Below are 27,606 nucleotides of genomic sequence, written 5' to 3' on the forward strand. Positions count from 1 at the left end.
AAAAAAAGTGAACCACAGATAAACAAGTCATGATGGAGGTTTCATTTAAGGTAGCTAAATACATCTATACATCCCTAATTATACCCATGATATTTCCAGCATGTCATGTGTGCTCTTTAATGTTTTTCCTTCACATTGAACTAAAGTAACAAGCATCCAACTGAAGCCATATTTTCTATTTTCACCACGCCCAGTGATTTCCATCTTTGAACAAACTGTAATTAATGAGGCTAAGACTGCTTCTTTATACTAGATTCAGCACTTTTCATTTTTCAGTTGATTGTATAAAATATGGGTAAAACATAATAAAATGCTCAAATAATTACACAAACAACTGCCACACAAAGTTGATGCAGTGACCAAAACTGAACTTTACCATATGGTAGCTCAAATAATTTATTTATCAATAATCTTAAGCCAAAATTCAATGTTTCAGAGGTGACTTAGTATCACCAATATGAAATGTATGATTGTGTGCTATGTGAAAATCAAATGTGTAAACAATGAGAGCCGCCTACACTATAGAAAAGACAGAAAAGTACATTTGTGTAGTTTCAAATGATAATTTTATAAATATTTTATAGAATTATTTGCTAACTGTTTATATGGCAATGCCCATAAACATTATTTAAATCTCACCATGATAAATTGACTACAAATAGTTACAAACAATTCATGCTTTTTCTTGATCTTTTCATTGCAGGCACCATTCCTGCCTTAATCAATCTATTAAAAGTTTCCAAAATAAAATTACAGTGCAAAACAGTTGGGTTATTGAGTAATATCTCAACCCATGCAAAGATAGTGCATGCTCTAGTAGAAGCAGGAGCCATTCCAGCTTTGATCAACCTACTGGTTTCTGATGAACCCGAACTACACTCTCGGTGTGCTGTCATTCTATATGATATCGCTCAACTTGAAAACAAGGATGTTATTGCCAAATATGTAAGCTCTTTTCGTAGAACATCATTTTGACTGACTAGTTCTCTCATATAGAAGCTAGAAAGATACATACCCATTTCATTATGCAGTGGCCCTCATAAACTCTCAGGGACGAGCTCCAATCTTAATGAGGATGGCAAAGAGCAAACCTGCCACAATCTCATGAGTGCCAAAATTAAACAAGAGCAAGATAGTACCAGAGCAAGCACAGCAAAGGGTTGTCTGTTTTCCCTATCACGAAGTCTCACAAGGCAACAGAGTGGGCCCAGGTAGATCATACCCGCACATTGGGTTAGTGTCAAATCTGAGGAACATTGAGCTTAAGAAACCCATCACTTTGGTAGCAACCAGTAAGCAAGCCTATTCTTTGCCTGGCGGTAGACGTTACCACACCTTTCAAGAATGATAGCAGGACGAGCCAAGATCCAGTAAGTGATAAACAGCATTAGGATATGAGTAAAAGTTGTACTTGCACATGTACCACTTCTAGGGCCCACATCATAGGGTAATGGCATTATAATGAGAAAAACCACAGGCAAATGAAGCGAACAGTAATTCAAGGAAGTGACACATAAAATCTTGCTAGCTCCAGTTTGGCAAGGTCTGGGGAGGAGTTTATGTTACATAAGGAGGTGGTATCAGCTAGGATAGCCTAGATGATATTGTGGTAATATCTCCCAAATATCAATGCTAAAAACAAATGAAGATTTATTTCTCAGTTAAAAAAAAAAAAAAATGATAGCTACATAAAAATCCTGAAAAATGGCCCAGGTGAAAGAGCTGTTACAATCTTGATACACTCCCAATACTGGTAGGAGTGCAAGAGACCAAGGGAAAACTGTTTCTCAACAAAATTATCTGGTAAAACTATCACCTGGGACAACATGGAAGACAGGCCAACTGCTTTTTTAGCTCTGGGGGATGTGGTTACTTCTTGTTGTTTATGAGAAGATATTAAAAGAAATACTACCATCTTGGCTATTTCTATTCTGGCTGGTAAATGTAGTCTATTTGTGTACCAGAAAGAATTAGAAGAAAAAAAAAATTTTTTTTTTTTTTGTGAACACCAAGCAATCTTTGCCATGCTGTATTTTTTCAAATAAAACCCACCTTATTATGTCTATTAACATTTTAGGTACAATCTTTTAAAGATATTTATAAATAAGGTTATTTTTATAGTTTTTGTCAGGTGACATTTCTTCATCATGGACTGAGTCATTTAGCATTATAAAATATACCCTTTTTGTCAAGTGCAGTACTTTTGCCCCAAATTCTGTGTTGTCCAAACTTAGATTTGTGATCTTTGTATTTTTTGTGCTCTCATGTTTAATTTGGCTTTGCTTATCGTTTTCTTTTTAACTTTTTGGAGTCATTTTACTTCTTGCTGGTTGTTTTGTTATCAATCATTTGGAAAATATATTAGAAATGTTCCCCTCCCCCCAGGCCCACAACTAGAGTTAGTCAGTTAGTCTTATTCATTTAGACCTCACTTTAGACCTCTCCAGTGATTCTGATCACCCAGAGTTAGGATAAATGTGTCCCTTGTATGCAGTATATTTAGGTTTGCTTTGTCATTCACTTTTTATTGAATATAGCTCATTTACATTTATTGATGTGATGTTTAGTCTTAGTTTTGGCATATTTTGTTATTATTTTTGGTTTTTAAAAAATCTTCTACTGTATGAGCAGTGTTTTCTTCCTCTTTTTTTCTTTATCTTTAAATTCCAGGACTTACACATCAGTGTTAGTTACCTATTTTTCCTGGGGCTTGCTGTGACTTTTCAACATGTACATTCATCTTCTTTTATTTTCAAAATGTTTTCTTGAATTCAAGTCGTTAAATATTTTTTCTGTATTATTCTTTCAGTAAATTCATAAACAAGTACTTTTTGAGAGTTTATTATATGGAAATACACTTCTAGATGTTAGGGTTATAGCAGTGAACAAAACAGACAAAATCCCAGCCTTCATGGAGTTTTTATTCCAGTTGGGGGTAACAAGACAATAAAGAAAATAAACCAAATATAGCATATCCAATGAGAATAGATGTTAAGGAGGAAAATAAAGCAGGGAAAGGGAAGGGGGGAGCTTGGCAAAAAATACTTCACTAAGAAGCTGGCATTTGAAAGGGGGAGAGAGGTGGGGAAGGGATGGATTGGGAGGTTGGGATTAGCAGATGTAAACTATTATATATAGGATGGATAAATAACAGGGTCCTACTGTATAGCACAGGGAACTATATTCAATATCCTGTGATAAACTATAATGGAAAAGAATATGAAAAAAGAATGTATGTGTGTGTGTGTGTGTGTGTGTGTGTAACTGAATCACTGTGCTATACAGCAGAAATTAACAAAACATTGTAAATCAACTATACTTCAATAAAATAAATTTTTAAAAAGCAGTTGGCATTTGAGTACAAACCTAAAATAGATGAGGAAGTGTGCCATGTTTTTCTGTTGGGAAGAGCATTCTAGGCAGAGGAATGCCTGGCATATTCAAGGAATAGCAAGTAAGCAAAAGTAGCTGAAGAAAGAGAAATAGGAGACACTCTTAGCTGGGTGATGGTGGACCACATCCTGTAGGGCCATGTAGGATAATTGTTAGACACCCTGGCTTTTACTCTGAGTATGTTAAGCCATTGAATAATTTTGTTCTGGGAAATTCTATGAAGAGATTTATATCACTCTACCTTCTGTGTTGAAACAGGTGGGCAAGGGTGGATGCAGCAAGACTAATTAAGAAGCTATTTTGGTAATCCAGGTGACAGACACTGGTGTCTTGAACCAGGGTGGTAATAGTGGATATGGTGAGAAGTAGTCATATTCTGTATTATTTTTCTGAAAGTTGAGTCACCAGGAGCTGTGGGAAAGCTGAAAGATCTGGAGGGACCTCAAAGGAGACTAAGAAGGAATGGCCACCGAGGTAGGAGGAAACCTGAGGAATCTGTTGTCCTATCAGCCAAATGGGGAACATGTTCAAAGAGGAGAAGAATATCAATAGTGTCAAAGGCTGTTGTAAGATGAAAGTCAAAAGTTGACTGTTGAATTTATTGATCACTGAATTAACTAACCACTTCTCTTTGGGAATACCAATTATTTGTGTATTATAGCACCTTTTCCAGTTTTATACAGCTATCATTTTCTCTCTAGTCCTTTTCCACTCACTGTCTTATTTCATTTTTTTCCCCATCAATCCTATCCTCCTTGTCTCTTGCTATGTTTTCTGGCCTTGTTTATTTTTGTGTAGATTACAGTTTGGCTTTTATATTTTTCCATATCTTTCCTGAGCTTTTCCAGCTCTTGTTTCACCTCTCCCTGTCTCAAAAAATCTTCCCTGAGCACTGATGTCTCTCCTGTGCACCCTTGTTTTATAGAGGTGATCGCCGAATTAATTTTTTTCATTGATAACAATACACCATTTTCAGTTTAAGTTTTTCATCTACTTTGTGGCATATTTTTCTTACAAGCATTCTTTATCTGTCATAAGTTTTTCCTATTTTATCTCTTATAATATATTTGGACAGATCCTGTTCTACTTCCTTTTTGAACATTACTCACTTTGAATTAGATAAGTTCTTTCTGGTCTAGCTATTTGCAGGAAATACATGTGGGAAAGGGCCCAGATCCATGTTCTAGGCTAGCAAGAATATGCCATATGCTACAGGGTTGTATGCATGGGTCCTTTCAGCTTCACTTTCCCTTAGCCAGCAGAGACTGTTGCATAGTAGTGTAATGTGGATTCTATTTCCTCCACAATGCAAAAGTCTATCTCTTCCTTTTTATCTCACCAATAGGACTACTTGTTCCACACCTCTTATTGGTATCATTCTTTATTCGTCCTTGCCCTCTTTAATTTTTGAAACTTTAGGACAAATTGGTCCAGGTAAGATCCTGCTGCCATCCTCCATACCCATTCCTGTTGTTCCAGACAGGGAAGTGTGTGTGTGTGTGTGTGTGTGTGTGTGTGTGTGTGTGTGTGTGTGCGCGCGCGCGTTGTGTGTGGTGTGTGTGTATGTTTTCCTGCCCCTTAAGGTAGAGCCACTTACTCTGGAAAACTGTATTCTGCCAGTATTTCCTGTAGCCAGTGGCCATGGGAGATCTTGCGCATCCCTGTTGGCTACTCATAAACATTTATTATGGTTCAACATTACTGATGTCTCCTAACTTTATTGAAAATGACGTTACATTTCTGTTTCTTATCTTCTTTAATATCCTTTCATTAATTCTGTTAGTAGGGAGAAATGCCATCTTTACTCCACTTAAAATTAAGAAACTACATTAACATTTAAAACTAATATTTTGTTTTGCATAAATATAATTACCAATTACCAGTGCAATGTATACAATAGCAAATATTTCCAAATGGGCACCGTATTCAATTGGTATTACTTAGCTGTTTCACTTTTAGATACTTAAATGTTACAGTGAACTTGCAGCCTCAAATTATTTTGGTATAGAGGAGACTATTTGAAAATATATTGATAGAGACTTCCCTGGCAGTCCAGTGGTTAAGACTCTGCACTTCCAATGCAGGGGGCATGGGTTCGATCCCTGGTCGGGGAACAAAGATCCCACATGCCATGTGGTACAGCAAAGAAAGAAAGAAAGGAAGGAAGGAAGGAAGGTAGGAAGGGAGGGAGGGAGGCAGAAAATATATTTATAGAATACTTTCCTTAATATTGAAGCATAAGATATGCTCAGAGTTGTAATAACTGTCATTTAATGTGCCATATCTGTAGACACATTTGTTTATGGGCAGTTGTTCTCTCCTAAATAAGCAGATATTTATAGCAAGAAAGATTATAGACTTGTGTTTCTAAATAAAGATAGCATACATCTTAAATAAATTCAATTATAATTAAATCTTTTTGTTTATTTTTAGAATGGAATTCCAGCTCTGATAAATCTTTTGAACTTAGACATAGAAAGCGTTCTAGTAAATGTAATGAACTGTCTACGGGTATTATGTATGGGAAACAAAAACAATCAAAGAGCAGTGAGAGACCATAAAGGCATCCCATATCTTATCACATTTCTGAGTTCTGATTCAGGTAAGTCTTTAGTTCTATATATGTTAAAGTGACCAGCTATATTAAGTGAAGCAAATACATGTTTGGACTTGTCCTTTATGATAGATGTCCTGGATTTATCTTAGGATGGATCTAGACATATGTAACATAACCTAACTTCTGAAACACTTAAATTTAAACTGCTGGATTTATAAAAGGAATTGACTCTCAAAGCCATAATTTTTTAAATGTTGAGCTAGATATTTTTATAAATGGAAATATTGGCATGAGTAATGAAAATAATGTAGTTAATATGCCCAGGGACTCAAGTAGATGTCTCCTTGTATGAATAAGACACACACTGATCATTGGAAGCTATTTTTCAAGTTACAATAAGGACTTCAGATTTGCTGTAAGATATTTGATATCAGAATTCAAGGTCATCAGATCATTAGGTTAATTATCAAACTCTGAAGTGCCTATAAACACCAGGAACACCAGAAGCTATGAGGCAGTTTCTGCAGCTACTGCAAATGGTCTCTTAGGTTCTGTAAGAATTTTCTCATTCCAGTGAGCATACACATAAACTTCAAATCTGTGGTTTTCCCCACATTTGGGGGAACAAAAAATTGGGGGAAAGGTTGTATGTTTTTCCTCCTGCTCAGTTTGTCATCTGTCTTTCTATTCTAGTCCTCTAAGAATGAATACAGAATAAATATGTTGGCTAAAATGTAAGACAAGGTTATGGATAAGGGGATTGTTGCAGAAGGCTTTCTTTTACTTTAGAACTTCAAATTTAAGCAATTATCATCTTCTAAAGACCTCTATCATGTAGTGAAATCATTTGAAAGTCCTTTCCCTTCATTACAAATTCCTAAAGTCAGGAAATAGGTTTTCCCTATCCTTTTTCATCCTCCCAACCCCAGATGCTTGAACAAAGCACAAATTGTAGAGGCAATTTGGATAAATAATAAATGAATTCCTAAAAGAAAGCTATAGAAATGAATTACCAAAATCATTTCTTTTTTGGGCTCTTGCCTCATCTGAAACCTAAATAAAAGTAACATCCTATATTGTAATCTATACTATCTCTTCACTCCAAGGAAGATAAATACTTTTGAAGAAATTTTAATTGTTTTTCTCCCCATTTATAATTTGTAAATTCTACACTTATAATTTCAGTGCTTTAACAAATGATTCTCCTGGATATTAGCTGTGCTATTAAGTTTTAGGGAATTACAAAAGAGTTTTATTAATTCCAATATCCTCTTAACTATTCTGAACCGCTCTAAGATTTCATGCATTAAGGTAAAATGGCCCCAAAGTAGACTCACATGCAGTTTCTTAAGACTATGGACTTGTTAACATCTCCTTAACCCTATTTCCAAGGGGTTCCTCAACCTTTGCTGAGTTTGGTTTGTTTGAGGTCTTTGCTTTACCATCTTTAGCTGTTTGTTTCATACTCCTCCCCATATGTATGTACATGCATACATGTTTTCATTCCTACAATGCTTCTTATTTCATCTTTTCTAATGCATACAATTGTCCTGTTCTGTGTTATTAACAAAGGTTTATATAACATCACAACACCACCATGGAAATTCAAATATGTAGCAGAAAGTATATGAAATGATTTTCAACTCCAAACTATCTGAGCAAAATTTAAAGAGCAACCTCATCCTTCTGAAAATGATTATTCATACATTTCACTGCAGAAATATGTTTTCTCCAGATTCTCTGGGATATTATGTAATGTATAGTATGTGCTCATTATCTTCTAAAATCTTGAACTTTGGAATTCTGAAAGGGTTTTAGATAGAAAAAAAAAAAAAAAAACCTCCATCATTAGGCTTCTTTCACCCAACTCTTAATGTTGGAGTTCCTCAAGCTTCTGTTCTTGGTCTGCTGCTTTTTTCACACAGCACACGCTTCTTAAGCAATCTTATTTACTCTTAGTAACTTCATTACATTCATAATCTATTCTTCCCAGTTCTCTATCAAAATCCCTGACCTCTCCTCTGAGCTTCAGAGCTAGTCTGGATTATTGAGGTGTAAGTAAAGACAGCCCTCTCCCTTTAGAATTTGGATGCAATTGATAAATAGACACAAGAATGTAATGGAGATCAAAACTTCAGTAACAGCTGGAAAGCTTGCTTTGAGAAAACAGCAAAAATATAGCACCAAAAGGAACCTAAGCCATGCATTTGCAATGACATTATTTTATGGGAGGAATGAGTAACATTCCTGAGTGGAACATGAGAGTAGGAAGTTCTACTTTTTGGACTGATGCAGCAATATGGGGTAAGAGAAAGAATGGTTCCCTTCACCCTCTCTTAATTTTATTAACTTATTAGCTGAAAAACCTTCCAAGTGTTACTAGAGTGATCTATCTAAAATACAAAATTGATTATATCTTTCCCTTCCTTTAAATTATTCAGTGGCTCTTTGTCACCTATGATAAAGTCCAAAGTTTTAGCACAGCCTATCAGCCCTTCTAAGCTTCCAACTTGGGGGCTTCCCTGGTGGCGCAGTGGTTGCGAGTCTGCCTGCCGATGCAGGGGACACGGGTTCGTGCCCCGGTCCGGGAAGATCCCACATGCCGCGGAGCGGCTGGGCCCATGAGCCATGGCCGCTGAGCCTGTGCTTCCGGAGCCTGTGCTTCCGGAGCCTGTGCTCCGCAATGGGAGAGGCCACAACAGTGAGAGGCCTGTGTACTGCAAAAAAAAAACCACAAAAAAACAAATAAACTTCTCAACTTGGAAAGGAAATAACCTTCCTGTTATTTCCTGTCACTCCCTTCCTTTCTTATTTTATTCTCAATTCATATTGAGCTTATTGCTATTTCATACTTCTGGCCTTTGAGCTTGCTTCACAAGGCCAAGGACTTTGTTTTGTTGGTTCATCATGGTTTCCCAGTACCTAGGACACTCCTAGTAGCCACTCAATAAAATATTTGCTGAATATATAAGTGATTGAATTATAAAAATATTCATAACAAAAAAGTTAATATATTTGACATAAAGTGAGTATGTAAATTGATATGAACAATAAGGCCTTAATAGACAGAAAATTAACCTGAATAGAAAGTCTATGAAAGAACAAATGCTAAATTTAGAGAGTCTGGTTGCTTGAATTTAAAAACACCTTTTTGTACAGTTTTAACTTCTGGAAACATATTGATGTCTTCACATTAAAAAAAAACTACATTAAATCTACAAGACAGAAGGGGGAATCTAAAATTGAATACAAACAAAAACAAATGAACCCAATTATATTTCAAATGAATTACGTAGCTAGATTACAAAGAAAAAAATGAGCACAGGTAACTTTTTTTAAATTTTAAAGTAGCTTTTTAAGGTAACTTTTGAGCACAGTGCTTTACTATACAGCTTCAGTCTAGGGGAGAAAAAAACATATCTTGAATTCTTCTTAGTGGATTTGTGTTTCATAGTGATATGGGTGAAACAGCTCTGAACCTGTGCTATAAGTATTGTAGGACTGACCAAATGAATAAAGTGTTAATATTATTGGGGTCTCCCTGTGAAAGGAAATATACAGAATGTGGAAAGGCAGTAAAGAATCCCGTGGGGTTGGACTGGAATTGGAAAATTGGAAATATATATATTTTCCTAGCCTTGTCTGCTAAAAGAGTCTAGTAGCAATGACACTTCAGTAGCAATGAACATACCTAGTACCCAAATATTTATTTCTAAATACCATACCTCATTAAAAGAAACCAGAGCTTCTTGGAGAAATGGTTGATTCCAGGGCTGGGGCAGAGCAGGTACATGCTAAGTCCAAAACATCATATTGTGGCAGAAAGTAAGAAAATGCCCCCCACCTCAAATGGAGGTGTATCTAAAGGACACAGGGGTCAACTTGAAGGAACTCCCACTGGCCCTTCAAGTTAGACAGTCTTGGGCAATTGCCAAATCTTGGACAGAGAATCAATACAAATAATGAAATTAATGGATTATAACTCATTGAATAAAATAAAAATCCAAGAGCCCATCTTGATGATAAGTGGATAAACAAGGAAATAAATAAATAGAGAAGTACGGAGAGCTCTTCTTTACAGTAGAATGCAACTGATAAGTATGAAGGGAGCAGTAGATTTGGAAAATTGACATTTTGCAAACATCATAGTAAAGATTGGTTTGGGCAAAAATCAATTGTTGCTAAATCTTAGGAGAGTTCTCTGACTTATTTTTGCAACTTTTCTCTGAATTTTATTTTATTTCATTTTTTGGCTTCACTGTGTCTTCATTGCTGCATGCAGGCTTTCTCTAGTTGCGGCGAGCAGGGGCTACTCTTCGTTACGGTGCACAGCCTTCTCATTGTGGTGGCTTCTCCTGTTGCGGAGCACAGGCTCTAGGTGCACAGGATTCAGTAGTTGCAGCATGCAGGCTCAGTAGTTGTGGCTCGCGGGCTCTAGAGCACAAGCCCAGTAGTTGTGGTGCACGGGCTTAGTTGCTCCGCGGCATGTGGGATCTTCCTGGATCAGGGATCGAACCCATGTCCCTTGCATTGGCAGGAAGATTCATAACCACCACCACCAGGGAAGTCCCTCTCTAAGTTTTAAAGAGAACAATTACAACTCGTTAATATGCATATATGAAAATGTTTAGATTTACTAGTAACCAAAAACAAAATAAAGTAAGACACCATTTTTTGCCTATTTATATATTTATTCTTAATGATAATATCTGTACTTAAAAAGATACAGTGACATTGATACTCTCATACTCTGATTAATAGAGAGTAAGATGCTATTATCATATCACTTGAAAAGCAGTTTTCTGGGGACCAGGTCAGGTTCAAGACAGCAGCATAGGAAGATGCTGAGCTAACTTCCTCCTGCGGGCACACCAAAATTACAACTACTTGCAGAGCAACTATCTCTGAGAACAACCTGAAGACTAGCAGAAAAGATTTCCCACAACTAAAGATATAAAGAAGGAACCACAATGAGATGGTTGAGGGGGCAGAGACATGGTCTGGTCAGGACCCACACCCCCAATGTAGTGACCCACAAGTGGGAAAGATATCATGGCCATGTAAGTCCTCCCAGAGGAGTGAGGAGTCTGAGCCCCATATCAGGTTCCCCAGCTAGGGCATCCTATGCCAGGAAGATAAGCTCCCAAAACTTCTGGCTTTGAAAACCAGTGAGGCTTATGTTTGGGAGAGCCAGAGGGCTGTAGGAAACTGAAACTGCTCTTATGGGTGCATGCAAAATCTCACATGCTCTGAGGCGCACTGCAGAGAGGCAGCAGTTTGAAAGGTGCCTAGGTCAGACCCACTTGCTCATCTTGGAGAGGCCTCTTGGAGAGGCAGGAGGCAGCTGGGACTCCTAATGGGGAATGAGACACTGAGGCAGCTATTCTTGTGATCTTCTACTGTGCTGACACTGATGCTGGAAGGCACATTTTGGAATCCTCCTTCTAGCCTATTAGTGCTAGGGGCCTGCCCCACCCACCAGCTTATGTGCACCAGTCCTGTACCACTGGCCTCGCAACTGTCTAACCACCAGAGCCTGCCCTGCCCACCAGTGTGCCCACAGCAACCACACAAGGCAGGACCTCTCAGTCAGCCAGACCAGGAGCCAGTCCTGCCTACCAGTGTGCCCACAGTAGCTGGCCCCACTACAACAGAAGGGGGCATATAGCCCACATAAGGACACCCTTTGAGCATCTAGCTCTGGTGGCCAGAGGGGAGCATGCTGTTGGACTCCATAGAACATCTCCTACATAAGGCCACTTCTCCAAGATTGGGAGAGAGAAGGAACCTACCTAATACATAGAAATGAATTTGGAGAATTAGGCGAAATGAGGAGACAGGTGAATATGTTCCAAATGAAGGAACAAGACAAAACCTTGGAAAAAGAACTAAATGAAACAGAGATAAGCAATCTACCTGATAGAGTTCAAGGTAATAATCATAAAGATGTTCACCAAACTTGTGAGAAGAATGGATGAACACAGTGAGAACTTCAACAGAGTTACAAAATATAAAAAGAACCAATCAGAGCTGAAGAATACAATAACAGAAATGGAAAATATACAAGAGGGAATCAATGGTAGAGTAGATAATATAGAAGAATGGATAAGTGATCTAGAAGACAGAGTAGTGGATTCACACAAGCTGAATGGAAAAAAGAAGTAAAAAATTTTTAAATGAGGATAGTTTAAGGGACCTCTGGGACAACATCAGGTGTACCAACATTCACATTATATGGGTCCAAGAAGGATAAGAGAGAAAGGGCAGAGAACTTATTTGAAGAAGTAATAGCTGAAAACTTTCCTAACCTGGAGAAGGAAACAGACATCCAAGTCCAGGAAGCACAGTGTCCCAAACAGATGAACCCAAAGAGGTCCACACCAAGACCCATTATAATTAAAATGTCAAAAATTAAAATCTTAATCTTAAAAGCAGCAAGAGAAAAGCAATTAGTTACATGTAAGGGAACTCCCATATCAGTTGACTTCTCAGCAGAAACTTTGCAGTCCAGAAGAAAGTGTCATGATATGTTCAAAGTGCTGAAAGGACAAAACCTACAACCAAGAATACTCTACCTGGCAAGGTTATCATTCAGAATTGAAGGAGAGATAAGAGTTTTACAGACAAAAGCTAAAAGAGTTCATCACCATTAAACCAGCCTTACAAGAAATGTTAAAGGGAGTTCTCTAAGCAGAAAAGGCCACAACTAGAAATAATAAAATTATGAAAGAAAAAAATCTCACTGGTAAAGGAAAAAATATAATAAAGATAGTGGATTAACCACTTATAGAGCTAGTAGACAGCTTAACATGGGGAGGGGGTAAAATTTTAGAGCTTTTAAAATGTGTTCAAACTTAAGAGATCATGAATTTAGAATAGACACCTATATACATAGGTTGTTACATATGAACCTAGTGGTACCCATAAACCAAAAACTTATAATATATACACAAAAAATAAGGAGAAAGGAACCCTAGCGTAACACTAAAGATACTCATCAAGTCACAAGGGAAGAGAGCAAGAGAAGAAAAAAGGAACAGAGAAGAACTACAAAACAACCAGAAAACAATTAACAAAATGGCAATAAGTACAGGCCTATCAATAATTACTTTAAATGTAAATGGAATAAATGCTCCATACAAAACATAAAAAAACAAGACCCATAAATATGCTGCCTACCAAGACTCATTTTATTTTTATTTGTTTTTAAATTAAATTTATTTATTTTATTTACTTTATTTTTGGCTGCATTGGGTCCCTGCTGCTGCGTTTGGTCTTTTCTCTAGTTGCAGTGAGCAGAGGCCACTCCCCACTGCAGTGCACGGGCCTCTCACTGCGGTGGCCTCTCCTGCTGCGGAGCACAGACTCCAGGCCTGCGGGCTTCAGCAGTTGGCGGCATGCAGGCTCAGCAGCTGTGGCCTGTGGGCTCTAGAGCACGGGCTCTAGAGCGCAGGCTCAGTAATTGTGGCACACGGGCTTAGCTGCTCCACGGCATGTGGGATCCTCCTGGGCCAGGGTTCAAACCCGTGTCTGCTGCATTGGCAGGCAGATTCTCAACAACTGCACCACTAGGGAAGCCCCCAAGACTCATTTTAGATCTACAGATACACACAGACTGAAAGTGAGGGGATGGAAAAAGATATTCCATGCTAATGGAAATAAAAAGCAAGCTGGAGTAGCAATACTTATATCAGACAAAATAGACTTCAAAACAAAGACTGTAACGAGAAAAAGAAAGGCATGACATAATGATAAAAGGTATCAATCCAACAAGAAGATATAACACCTGTAAATACATATGCACCCAAAATAGGAGCACCTAAATACGTAAAGCAAATATTAACAAACATAAAGGGAGAAATTGACAGTAACACAATAGTAGGGGACTGCATTTACATCATTGGACAGATCATCCAGAAAATAAAGAAACATTAGCCTTAATACCTTAGACCAGATGAACTTAACATGTATGTTAAGTTTTGGATGTATACATCCAAAAACTACAGAATACAAATTCATTTGAAGTACACATGGAACATTCTCTAGAGTAGGTCATATGCTAGACCACAAAACAAATCTTAATACATTTAAGGAGATTAAAATCATTATCAAGCAACTTTTCTAACCACAACAGGATGAGACTAGAAATCGACTACAAGAAAAAAAAAAAAGAAACCTACAAAAAACACAAACGTGGAGGCTAAACAATATGCTACTAAACAACCAGTGGGTCACTAAAGAAGTCAAAATTTAAAGAATTCAAAATTTAAAGAATGTCATTCTATGTTGGATATTAATGCTTTGTTCACTGAAGCTAAACACTATCATGCCAAGTTGGTGAATATAAGAAAAGAGATGCTGATGCTTCATAAAAAGACATCAAAGTTAAAAAAAAAGAGCACTTAAACTGCCGCAGAAGAGGCAAAAAGAAGAGTTGGAAAGGGAGCAGCAATGAGAGAAGGAATTTGAAAGAGAAAAGCAGTTAACTGCCAAACCAGCTAAAAGGACGTGAGAAGTTGGATGTTTTTGTCCTTCTTTCCCCTGTTCATGTTTTGGATTTAAGATGACCCAGTGTAGACTGAAGTTAAGGTAGTGCCTTATACCATCGTGTTATGTTTTGAAATCCTTTTCCCACGAGTGCTGTCTCTCTATCTTCATTTCAGCCATTCAAGAAGCTTTTTTTCCTAAGTAGAAGACATAATATCACTTGGTTTAGATATTTTACATGTAATTTTTCAACTTTGTTTTGCTTTTTAAAATTCATTATTTTGGCCTTAAGTCATTTATAAACTGGAAAATGGTTTGTTTTAATAGTCTAGATTATAAGTGGTTAAAAATTAGAATGAATTGTTTAGCTTCTTAATAAGTGTGGATTTAAAAGTTTCAGTTTCTTATTTTATGAAATGAAACCTAAATACGTAAAGCAAATATTAACAAACACAAAGGGAGAAACTGACATTAACACGGTAATAGTAGGGGACTTTAACACCCACTTACATCAATGGACAGATCATCAAAACAGAAAATCAATAAGGAAACATTGGCCTTAAATGATACATTAGACCAACTGAACTTAACAGATATACATAGAACATTCCATCCAAAACCAGCAGAATACACATTCTTTTCAAGTGCATATGGAACATTCTCCAGATATATAGCTTGCTAGGCCACAAATCTAGTCTCAACAAATTTAAGAGGATAGAAATTATATCAAGCATCTTTTCCAACCACAATGGTATTAGGAATCAATTACAGGAAGAAAATCTCAAACAATCTAACCTTACACCTAAAGGAACTAGAAAAAGAATAACAAACAAAAAAATTAGTAGATGGAGGAAATAATAAAGATCAGAGTGGAAGTAAATGAAATAGAGACAAAAAAGATAGAAAAGATCAAGGAAACTAAGAGCTGGTTGTTTGAAAATATAAACAAAATTGATAAACCTTTAGCCAAACTGATCAAGAAAAAAGAGAGAGGGCCCAAATAAATAAAATTATAAATTAAAAAGGAGAAATTCCAACTGACACCACAGAAATACAAAGGACCATAAGATACTACTACAAACAATTATACACCAACAAATTGGACAACCTAGAACAAATGGATAAACTGAATCAGGAAGAAATAGAAGCAGACCGCTACTAGCAGTGAAACTGAATCATTAATCAAAAAACTCCCAATAAACTAAAGAATTCACAGGTGAATTCTTTTTTTAATAAAAATCTGCTATGAACATTTGTATACAAGTATTTTTTTAAGTTTTATTTATTTTTAAAATTAATTAATTTATTTATTTTTGGCTGCGTTGGGCCCTTCGTTTCTGTGCACAGGCTTTCTCTGGTTGCAGAGAGCGGGGACTACTGTTCGTTGCGGTGTGCGGGCTTCTCATTGCAGTGGCTTCTCTTGTTGTGGAACATGGGCTCTAGGTGCACAGTAGTTACAGCATGTGGGCTCAGTAGTTGTGGCTCTCAGGCTCTAGAGTACAGGCTCAGAAGTTGTGGTGCATGGGCTTAGTTGCTCTGTGGCATATGGGATCTTCCCAGTCCAGGGATCAAACCCGTGTCCCTTGCATTGGCAGGCTGATTCTTATCCACTGTGCCATCAGGGAAGTCCCTTCACAGGTGAATTCTATCAAACATTTGTAGAAGAGTTAATACCTATCCTTTTCAAACTATTCCAAAAAACTAAAGAGAAAGGAACACTTCCAAACTCCTTCTGTGAGGCCACCATTGCCCTGATGCCAAAAACAAAGAAACTACAAAAAAAAAGAGAAAATTACATGCCAATATCCCTGATGAACATGGATGTAAAAATCCTCAACAAAATATTAGCAAATTAAATTCAACAATACATTAAAAGGATCATACATGATCAAGCAGCATTTATCCCAGGGATGATTCAATGTCCACAAATTAACCAGTGTGATATACCACATTAACAAACCAAGGATAAAAATTCTGTCATCTCAATAGATACACAAAAAGCTTCTGACAAAATTCAACATCCATTTATAATAAAAACTCTCAACAAAGTGGGTATAGAGGGAATATACCTCAACATAATAAAGGCCATATATGACAAAATCACAGCTAATATCATACTCAACAGTGAAAAGTTGAAAGCATTTCCTCTAAGATCAGGAATATGACAAGGATGCCCACTCTTGTCACTTTTATTCAACTAGTAGTGGAAGTTCTAGCCACAGCAATCAGAAAATAAAACAAATAAAGAGACTCTAAACTGGAAAGAGAGAAGTAAGATTGTCACTGTTTGCAGGTGAAATTATACTATATATAGAAAACCCAAAGAGGCCACCAAAAAACTATTAGAACTAATAAATGAATTCAGTAAATTTTCAGGATACAAAATTAATATACAGAAATCCATTATGTTTCTGTACACTAATAACAATCTAATAGAAAGAGAAATTAAGAAAACAATCCCATTTACAATTCCATGAAAAATAATAAAATATCTAGGAATAAATTTAACCAAGGAGGTGAGAGACCTGTATTCTAAAAACTGTAAGACATTGATGAAAGAAATTGAAGTTGACACAAATAAATGGAAATATATACCAAGCTTGTGGACTGAAAGAATTAATGTTGTTAAAATGGCCATACAACCCAGGGTAATCTACAGATTCAGTGAAATCCTTAATAAAATACCAATGGCATTTTTCACAGAGCTAGAACAAATGATCCTAAAATTTGTATGGAACCACAACAGACCCAAATAGCCAAAGCAATCTTGAGAAAGAAGAACAGAGCGGGAGGTATCACACTCCCTGATTTCAACCTATACTACAAAGCTATAGTAATCAAAACAGTATCATGCTGGCACAAAAAGAGACACATAAATCAATGGAACAGAAAGAGAGCCCAGAAATAAACCCATGCTTATGTGGTCAGTTAATCTGTGACAAAGGAGGAAAGAATATACAATGGGGAAAAGATAATCTCTCAATAAATGCTGTTGGGAAAACTGGACAACTTCATGCAAAAGAATCAAACTGGACACTTTCTTACACTGTGTACAAAAATAAACTTGAAATGGATTAAAGACTTAAATGTAAGACCTGAAATTTTAAAACTTCTAGAAGAAAACAGGCAGTATGCTCTTTGACATTGATCTTAGCAATATTTTTTTAATATTACTCCTCAGGCAAGTGAGACAAAACCAAAAATAAACAAATGGGACTAAATCAAACTAAAAAGCTTTGAATAGCAAAGGAAACCATCAACAAAATGAGAAAACAACCTACTGACTGGGATAAAATATTTGCAAACAATATATCCGATAAGAGCTTAATATCCAACATATATAAAGAACTGAAATGACTCAACATTACAAAAAAAACACAACCTAACAATCCAATTAAAAAATGGGCAGGGAACCTGAATAGACATTTTTCCAAAGAAGATATACAGATGGCCAAGAGACATATGAAAAGATGCTCAACATCACTAATCACCAGGGAAATGCAAATCAAAACCACAATGAGATATCATTCACACCTCTCCAAAGGGCTATCATCAAAAAGATAGCAAATAACAAGTGTTGCTGAGGGTGTGGAGAAGAAAGAACCCTCTAGCACTGTTGCTGGGAATGTAAATTGGCGCAGCCACTATGGAGAACAGTGTGGAGATTTCTCAAAACATTAAAAATAGAACTACCAAATGATCCAGCAATTCCACTTCTAGATGTTTACCCAAGGAAACTTAAACACTAATTCAAAAAGATAAAAGCACCCCTATTTTCAATTAGCATTATTAACAATAGTCAAGATATCGAAGCAACCTAAGTGCCTACTGATAGATGAATGAATAAAGAAGATGTAGTATATATACACAATGGAATATTTACAGCCATAAAAAAGAATGAAATCTTGCCATTTGCAACAATATGGATGGAACTAGAGGGTATTACGCTAAGTGACGTAAGTCAGACAAAGACAAATATCATATTACTTATGTGTGGAATCTAAAAACCAAAACAAATGAACAAACAAAACAAAAACAGACTCATAGATGCAGAGAACAAACTGGTGATTGCCAGAGGCAAAGGGAGTTTGGGGGTTGTGCGAAATAAGTGAAGGGGATTAAGAGGTACGAACTTCGAGTTATAAAATAAGTCACAAGGATGTAATATACAGCATAAGGAATATGGTCAGTAATATTGAAATAACATTGTATGGGAATAGATGGTTACTTTTTGAGTTGATCATTTCATAATGTATTTAAATATCAAATAACTATGCTGTACACCTGAAACTAACACAATATTGTATGTCAACTATACTTCAATTTTTAAAAAAAGAAAAAGGGTAAAAAAAGAAAATAAATTTACTGCAAATGTATTAAGTTATTCCAATAGTTCCTAGGACTCTTATACTAAGGGAAAAAAATACAAACAGGAAGGAAATGTGCCAAGATTTCTCCTAAGCATTGTTTAAAACAGTGAAAAGTTGGAAACAACACATTATTTTTTAAAATGCAAATGTTTAAGGAAATGTGATACACCCATTAATGGAATATTTAGGAGACACTGATGTTCATAAAGAATGGGAAAATTTTTACTGGTAAATTAAAATGCAGGAATCTGTGTTTATAGTACAACTATATTAAATGTCTGTAACACTATCTAAAGTTATCTATATTTATATAATATATATTATATATATTTATAAAAATAGTGGATGAGATTAAATGAAATGTTTGTGCTTGGGTGGTGAAAGTCTGGACAGTTTTATTTTTTCTATTTTTCTTTATTTTCTAAATTTTCTAAACTCTATCAATTTGATTTTCAAATATGGGAAACTAGTGATATATGCTGCATTTTTATGTTCTTTTTAAAAGATTTATTTAACTGGTTCTTGAATTCATTTGAAGATGTGTTGACAGCTGTATCTTCTGTTACAATTGCTGAGGTTGCACGTGACAATAAGGAAGTTCAGGATGCTATGGCTATGGAAGGAGCCATTCCTCCTCTGGTGGCTCTTTTTATAGGAAAACAACTTGGTGTTCAAGTGAAGGGTGCAATGGCTGTGGAAGCACTGGCAAGTTACAACCCTGCTATACAGAGAGCATTTCTGGAAAAATCATTAAGTAAATATCTTTTAAAACTCCTCAAGGTAGGAATTTTATGATTCCTTTTCATTTTTCTTAAATAAAGCATTCAATGTTGAATTTAGTTAAGTGAAAAGAAAACTAAAACCAATTCTAGAATAAACATTTTATCAAACATACATTCCTACGGTATTCAATTAATCCTCATTGACTGAATAGAATACTTTTTTAAATAGGCGTTTCAAATAGACGTTAAGGAACAAGGAGCTGTAGCACTTTGGGCCTTGGCAGGACAAACACTGAAACAACAAAAGTATATGGCAGAACAGATTGGATACAACTTTATAATAAATATGCTTTTATCACCATCAGCTAAAATGCAGTATGTTGGTAAGTTATTTTCTATGCATAAATCTGTACAATATAGAACCGGACATTGGAGTATCACACGTGTTTCTTGCTTTTTGTTGCCAGGTGGTGAAGCAGTCATAGCACTAAGTAAGGACAGCAGGATACACCAAAATCAAATATGTGAAGGGAATGGAATTGCACCACTGGTTCGCTTACTAAGGATTAGTAAAATAGCTGAAGGAACACTTCTGAGTGTCATCAAAGCAGTGGGATCCATCTGTATTGGTTTGTACGTTTATTCTCAGTTTTAAAAATATCAGTAAATACTTCTCTTCCTCTCTATCCCTACTGTTGCAGCCCTTAACCATATTTAATCTGTTATTATAATGTTTTTATTTCGCCAAGACCTTAATGAGTAAAAGTGGGGTAGTTAAGCATATTGTATCAGTCTTGCTCTTGAGTTCTGGTTAGAATGAGAAATGAGGACCATGAGCCTTGGCTATTTTGACTTAAAGGAATCTCCTTTTTTAAGTTAAGAGAAAAATATTTCTTATTTTGAATCTCAGGAACTATATGTTTTTGAAGATATAGAAGTGTTTCTAATGCTGCGGCACATTTTTCGATTCCAGTCTCTTTCCGTAATGATTCTTTGTTTACATAGTGGCCAGTAGGTCTAGTTGTTGCTTTCTTTGCGGAGGAATTAACCTTTTGGGATATCTGAAAAATGTTGTGGAATTGTTGGTGATTGACTTACCAAAAATTAAAAGTCATGTTCTTTGCTGACCTGCATGAATGTATGGGACTGATTGAGACTGCTTCCTGTAGGCAAGAGAGGAAAAAAAACTAAAACTTTATTTCTAGTCCATTGTATTTCCAGAAAAAAAAAAAAATTCTAGCTGAAGAACGTAGGACTTGGTTTCAAAATTTTTTTTTTCCTTTTTTTCTTAGAAAAGCTACTTTACTGAAATTCACTAACTGCTTGCAGGCAATCAAGTCAGGCAAGATAATTTTTTTTGTTGTTGTTGTTGTTTTAGCCAGAGTTTATGGTATAAATTATTTCTAAAATTCTAGTAAATGATAACACAAATACAAAGATAACTGATATAAGTGTGTGTTTTCAATTTCTTCTCATTAGTTCACTTCAAAGCTGTCCACATTTGCCATAGACAAGAACTACAGAAAAAAAACTCTTGCTTTCAAACTCACCAGCTTAGACTCTTTACACACACATACCCCTTCCTTTTTCTTCTTCATCATGTTCATGTTTTCTTCTATACCCTTGAACATATAGAACATACTTAAAAGAGCTGTTTTAACATCCCTGTAACTAGTTCCAGCATATCCGTTACTTCTGAGTCTCTTGCTATTGGCTGATTTTTTTCTTGATTATGAATCATATTTTCCTGCTTCTTTGCACACCTAGAGCTTTTAAAATGTGAGTTTTTTTAAAAAGTGCTATTGAAATACAATTTACATATAAGAAGATATTTAAATAAAATAAACAATAGAATAAAATATTAAATACATTATTTAGAGTGTATAGTTTGATGAGTTTTGACATATGTATTCAGCACTGACACCATCAGCACAATCAAGTAAGTGAATATAATCATCACCTCCAAATGTTTCATTGTCCCTTCCTAATTCCTCCCTCTTTGCACCCCATCCGCAGATAACCACTGATCTGTTTTTTTTTTCTTATGATCTGAGAATGGCTTTATTGTATTTTACATATTAAAAAATAAGCTTCTGATTTTTTTCTTTAAAAAATAATGTGCTGATTTGAATTCATGGCATGGATCCTAACAGCACAAAATTACTTTTAAAATTTGATATTAAATGATCTCTACCACTGATTTATTTTCTATCATTATAGATTAGTCTGCATTTTCTAGAATTTTATGTAAATGGAATTCTACATGTGTATTTTTTTCTTGCTTCTTTCACTCAGCATAATTATTTTGACATTCATCCATGTTATTGTATCAAATATCAATAAAATACTTCTCTTTCAATGCTGAGTAGTATTCCATTGTATGGTGTGATGGTTGATTTTATGCCTTATGCTATACATACATATATACATATATATCCTGTTGCTTCTTTTTCTTTGGAAAACACTAATGCATATGGATATATTATGATTTGTTTACCCATGCACCCATTGATGGACACTTGGATTGTTTCCTGTTGCTTGCTATATTGTAAATAAAACTGTTACGAACATTTGTGTTCAAGTTTTGGTATAGACACGTTTTCATTTCTCGTGGGTAAATATCTAGAAGTAGGATTGCTGGGTCATATGGTAGGTGTATGTTTAACTTTTAAAGAAACTGCCAGATTGTTTTTCAAAGTAGTGTTACCACTTTGCACTTCTACTAGCTGTGTGTGAGTTCCAGTAGTTTCACATCCTCCTCAACATTTAGTATGGTAATTTTATTATTGTAGTGGATATATAGTAAATCTTACTGTGGTTTTAATTAGCATTTTCCTAATGACTAATGATGTAGAGCATCGTTTCATGTGTTTGTCATTTGTATATCTTCTTTGCTAAAGTGTCTGTTCAAATATTTTGCCCATTTTTTACATTGTGTTGTCTTGAGTTGTAAGCATTCTTTATAAATTCTAGATACAGCTCTTTTTTTGTTGGTGTTAGATGTATGTTTTGCATAAATTTTCTTCCAGTCTATGGTATCTTTACATTTTTGTAACAGGGTCTTTTGAAGAGGTGAAGTTTTAAATTTTGATGAAGTCCAATTCATTGATTTAAAAATTGTTCAGTTTGTAGGTTTTGTGTCCTCTTTAAGAGCTCTCTGCTAAACCCAAGATCATAAAGTTTTTCTGTTTTCCTCTATATTTTGATGTATGATACATTTTGAGTTGCCTGAGATTCATTTTCTCACGTATGGCTGTCCAATTGCTTCAGCATCATTTATTGAAAAGATTATCTTTTCCTCCATTGAATTAGCTAGGCACTGGTCAAAAATCAATTGACTAGATATTTGTGGGTCTATTTCTTGACTTTTTATTCAGTTCTGTTTAACTATTTGTCTATCTTTATGTTATACTCACTGTCTTAATTACTGTAGACTTACTGTAAATCTTGAAAGCAGATAGCATTAAGTCCTTCAACTTTGCTATTGTTTTTCAACGCTGTTTTGGCTGTTTCATGTCCCTTGTATTTCCATATAATTTAAAAAATTAACCTGCCAATTTCTAAAAAAGATCCTTCTGTTATTTTGATTGGAATTGCATGGAATCTATAAGTAAATTTGGGGAGAACATGCATCCCATTAATATCACGTTTTGTAATCCATAAACACGGTATATTGCTCCATTAATTGGGCCTTCTTTACTATCTCCCAGCAATGTTTTATAGTTGCCAATGTACAACTCTTGCACATTTTTTGCCAGTTTTACCTTAGGTATTTCATATTTTAAAATCATGCTTACGAAATTTTGATTGAATGCTGGGCATTGTGAGTTTTAAATTGATATATGCTGGATCTTATTGTTTTCCTTTAAAGAGAGTTAGGCTTTATTCTGGCATGCAGTTATTTTACTTGGGATCAAATTGATCCTTTTGCACCTAGCTTTTAACCTTTCCTAGGACAAGTCTAGAGCAGCCTTTACTTTGGAACTAACTTAACCCTGTGCTTTTGAGATGATTCCTTTCAGAGAACTCAATCTCTTTGTATAGTCCCATGTATTATGAGGTATCTACACGCTGGCCAGTAGTAACACAAATCATCCCGAGACAAGTGTGAGCTCTGAGAATTGTTCAGCCTACTGCTTGTAGTGATTCTTTCCCCAACTTAATTTTTGAGTTCCATTCCATTATTAACATGTGAAGATTCAGTCAGAGATTTGAGGGTGTTCATCTTATAACACCACCATCATCATTAGAATCATCATTATTAAAAATAGTAATTTTTTTGAAACCCGCCTCCAGCATCTTCACCCCTTGAAATCTCCCTACCTACTCCTTTTCCACCTGCTCTGAAGTGAGCAATACCTCTTCTGTGCTTCAAGTGTACTTTTCTAACCTCTGTCAAAGCACTTATTGCATGGTATTGAAATCATATATTTAAATAGTTGCTCACCCTATAAAATATAAACTCCTTGAGGGTAGAGAATCTAATTCCTTCTTTTAGCCCTACCTCCTACCTCAGCGCCTGGTGTACCAGGCATTCAATACCTGTCGGTTGAATGAAGAATATTCATGTAATTAGTGTTTGTGTACATCCCCTGGTGGCCAGTGTGGGGGGAGTAGGGGACAAGGAAACCAAAGTATTCTTTGCTCCTTCTATAATATTTCCCTTAGTCCCTTCAAACTTCCCCAGGTCATAATAAGTAGGTGGTTTCTCTTCATTGTTCATAAAGGAGCCCAATCTTGTATTTATATTTAAGTATGTAAACCCACTGCATATGTGTTGTGACATTTATTGGCAAAAGAACAAAATTTAAATTGTTTGTGCATGTCCACTAGAAAGAGATGATTTGAGTTTCTTCATTGAGATTAGACCGCAATTTAAAGTAGTATGTTTAAAAGGAGAAGTAAGATTATCTTTTTAGTATGTGTATTTAAGGAATCCAGAAATTTAACCAGGTGATTACTCGAATTATTTTTATAAAAACAAACTTTTTATGGAAAACAGTAGCAACTATAAGCTGAAGTACCTTGTACATAATAATTTTTTAATAAATGATAGCTATTACATGATTATTCCCTGATAGTCCAGCACTTCTAATTTCTTTGTTCTGTGACTATTAGAAAACCATCTACACTTCTAACAGTAAATTTTCCATGTTTATCCACTTTGCCTTTTAAAAAATTAATTAAGGTAAAATAGTGTCAATATAGCATTTCTTTTTGTAATTTACCAACCATATTATGCTAGGACACATTATCAACCAAATATGTTGAGCTATGTTTGACTTTACCATTTTCAAGATGGAAAAAATATTATCTCATGGAGTTGTGGATTCTTACAGGTGTCGCCCATACAAGCAATCCCATTAGTCAACAATTTGTTGTAGAAGAAAATGCCTTTCCAGTACTTATCCAACTACTGAGAAATCACCCTTCTCCTAACATTAAGGTATATATAAGATTTTTTTGTGAGATACATGATTATTCATAGAATTTCTGCCCTACTTCCTCAGATACTGGTTGCTAAAACTGGGTGGGGATAATGAGGATGTGATTTATGTAGCAAAATTTCTCAAATATAAGTGAATCCTGTCAGTGCCACACCATCAATACAGCCCTGCCGTCTACAGAGCAGTCTGTGTTGTCTGGCAGCAATAGTTATCTCAAGGGTGGACACCGCTAGGTATTACTATGAGTTGTTGAGGAGTCATTCACTCTTCCATTTACTTCTAGTAAAATGCCTTTAATAAACGACATCCACATCTATTCAAATCCTTTACCAAGGTTTTAGAAATTCAGGACGTCTGTACTTGGCCAGACAGAAATTATAAGAACAAGAAATTTTTTTGTTTGTTTGTTTGTTTGTTTGTTTTGCGGTACGCGAGCCTCTCACTGCCGTGGCCTCTCCCGCCGCGGAGCACAGGCTCCGGACGCGCAGGCCCAGCGGCCATGGCTCACGGCCCAGCCGCTCCGCGGCACGTGGGATCCTCCCGGACCGGGGCACGAACCCGCGCCCCCTGCATCGGCAGGCGGACTCTCAACCACTGCGCCACCAGGGAAGCCCAAGAAATATATTTTCTCTTCAAAATTTGGTATGTGCTTTGCTGGAAATGAGAAAATAAAAATAACATAGGAGGAAATATATAAGTAAACATAGCGTTGTTTCATTTAAGGAATGTGTTTATTATCAGAAAAGATGTCATAAGTTATCTGGCTTTTCTTGCTGTGAAAGAGATTATTTCATTACAGGAGTTAATTAGGGAAACAAAAAAAAAGAGGCATGTGCTAGCAATTTTTTGGCTTGAATTATATGTAAAAACTGCAACGGCTTTTAAAGTACAAATAAATTTCACAAGATGAAGGAAAATACCACATAAAAATACATTTTTATTTTAAAATGTGCATTTTCATGGCCAGTTTACTTCAACTGCATCTATCTGTATTTCAGTATATATTTTCACTGAGTTCTTAAACTTGTTAAAACAAAACATAAATACATTTTAATACTTTTCCTCAAGTAAGATTCTATAGTAATTTTGCAATAATAATCATGCTTTTCAAATTCACACTTTTCATAGAAATGCATGGTGTAGCCCTTTAAAAATTTGTCTACTGAGCCCAATAATAAACAAGGTTCATTAACAACCTCCTTAAATGACTCCAGAGCTAGAAGAGGCAAACTTCCTCAGGTTTATCTGCCAGTGTTTTTGCTTCAATTGAAGGCATTCTATTAAAGCGTTACAACTCAATGGTCAGTAGCTAACAAGCAGTTCAGAACAGCTTTAAAATTCATGCTAGGAAATTTAAAAAACCTTTTTTTAGATGTAGAAGGAATGCAACTATGCACTTAAGAAGAGAAACTTCTTCACGTGTCCTGCAGGCCCTTGTTGCCTCCCCCTATGCCCTCAAATGGAACTTTGTGATTGTGCAGCACACAGAAGGCTATTTTCTCAGCTGTTAAAATTATAAGGGACATTTCTCCAGAAGTTGTAAATGCCACTCTCTAAATACTAGTCAGAGAGATGGAATTAATGGATTTTATGGTATCTTTGAATTGGTATATCCTATATAAATATTTGTATAATGAAATATGTCATTTGATAAACCATGAGTGAAAAATAATTTTTGAAAATCACATTTTTAGGTTGAAGTGGCATTTTCCTTGGCATGCATTGTCCTAAGGAATGATCGGTTACAGAATGAATTACAAGAAAATGAAGGATTTAATTATGCTGATGTCCTTTATCTTCTTCACTCACAAGATAAGGTAATAACTATACAAAATATTAGAGCTCATTTAGAAGAAAATGATTTTTAGACTACATCCTCAAAATTTCATCAAGTCTTTTTCGTGGCAATATTCAAATGTATTATTTAAGAAATGTAAAATCTCTTTGGTGGGTTGTTAGCTTGTAATGATGGAATAATATTGTTCCATATGTTTCATAGTTGTCATATTTCATCTTGAAATGTAACAATTTTTTTTTAATGTGCAGAGTCTCCTTATTTTTTTTAATATCTTTATTGGAGTATAATTGATTTACAATGTTGTGTTAGTTTCTGCTGTATAACAAAGTGAATCAGCTATATGTACATATATCCCCGTATCCCCTCCCTCTTGTGTCTTCCTCCCACCCTCCCTATCCCACCCCTCTAGGTGGTCACAAAGCACCGAGCTGATCTCCCTGTGCTATGCAGCTGCTTCCCACTAGCTATCTATTTTACATTGGGTAGTGTATATATGTCAATGATACTCTCTTACTTCGTCCCAGCTTACCCTTCCCCCTCCCCGTGTCCTCAAGTCCATTCTCTACGTCTGCGTCTTTATTCCTGTCCTGCCCCTACGTTCATCAGGACCACTTTTTTGGTTTTTTTTAAGATTTCATATATATGTGTTAGCATACGGTATTTGTTTTTCTCTTTCTGACATACTTTACTCTGTATGACGGACTCTAGGTCCATCCCCCTCACTACAAATAACTCAATTTCGTTTCTTTTTATGGCTGAGTAATATTCCATTGTATATATGTGCCACATCTTCTTTATCCATCCATCTGTTGATGGACACTTAGGTTGCCTC

At 35.7% G+C, this 27,606-nt stretch overlaps 1 protein-coding gene across 21 annotated transcripts in view; it reads left to right on the plus strand.

The window, feature by feature from the left end:
• The window catches only part of ANKAR (ankyrin and armadillo repeat containing), a 96,697-nt gene that overhangs the window by 29,253 nt on the left and 39,838 nt on the right, over positions 1-27,606 (plus strand). For 16 of the 21 annotated variants that reach the window (XR_003677117.2, XR_003677118.1, XM_055089042.1 and 13 more), the window contains 7 exons: positions 704-945; positions 5,827-5,995; positions 19,313-19,587; positions 19,759-19,912; positions 19,997-20,158; positions 24,869-24,975; positions 26,671-26,793. Coding sequence is in view for 19 of the 21 variants with exons in the window: in XM_055089042.1 (XP_054945017.1) it covers positions 704-945; positions 5,827-5,995; positions 19,313-19,587; positions 19,759-19,912; positions 19,997-20,158; positions 24,869-24,975; positions 26,671-26,793 (1,232 nt within the window). In the remaining 2 variants the exon portion in view is untranslated. Of the gene's footprint in view, positions 1-703; positions 946-5,826; positions 5,996-19,312; positions 19,588-19,758; positions 19,913-19,996; positions 20,159-24,868; positions 24,976-25,449; positions 25,619-26,670; positions 26,794-27,606 lie in introns of those variants that run through there. The other 5 variants (XM_055089027.1, XM_024115630.3, XM_055089052.1 and 2 more) reach the window with 4 other exon arrangements.

This window comes from Physeter macrocephalus, chromosome 2 (genome assembly GCF_002837175.3).
Source record: "Physeter macrocephalus isolate SW-GA chromosome 2, ASM283717v5, whole genome shotgun sequence".
NCBI lineage: Eukaryota > Metazoa > Chordata > Mammalia > Artiodactyla > Physeteridae > Physeter > Physeter macrocephalus.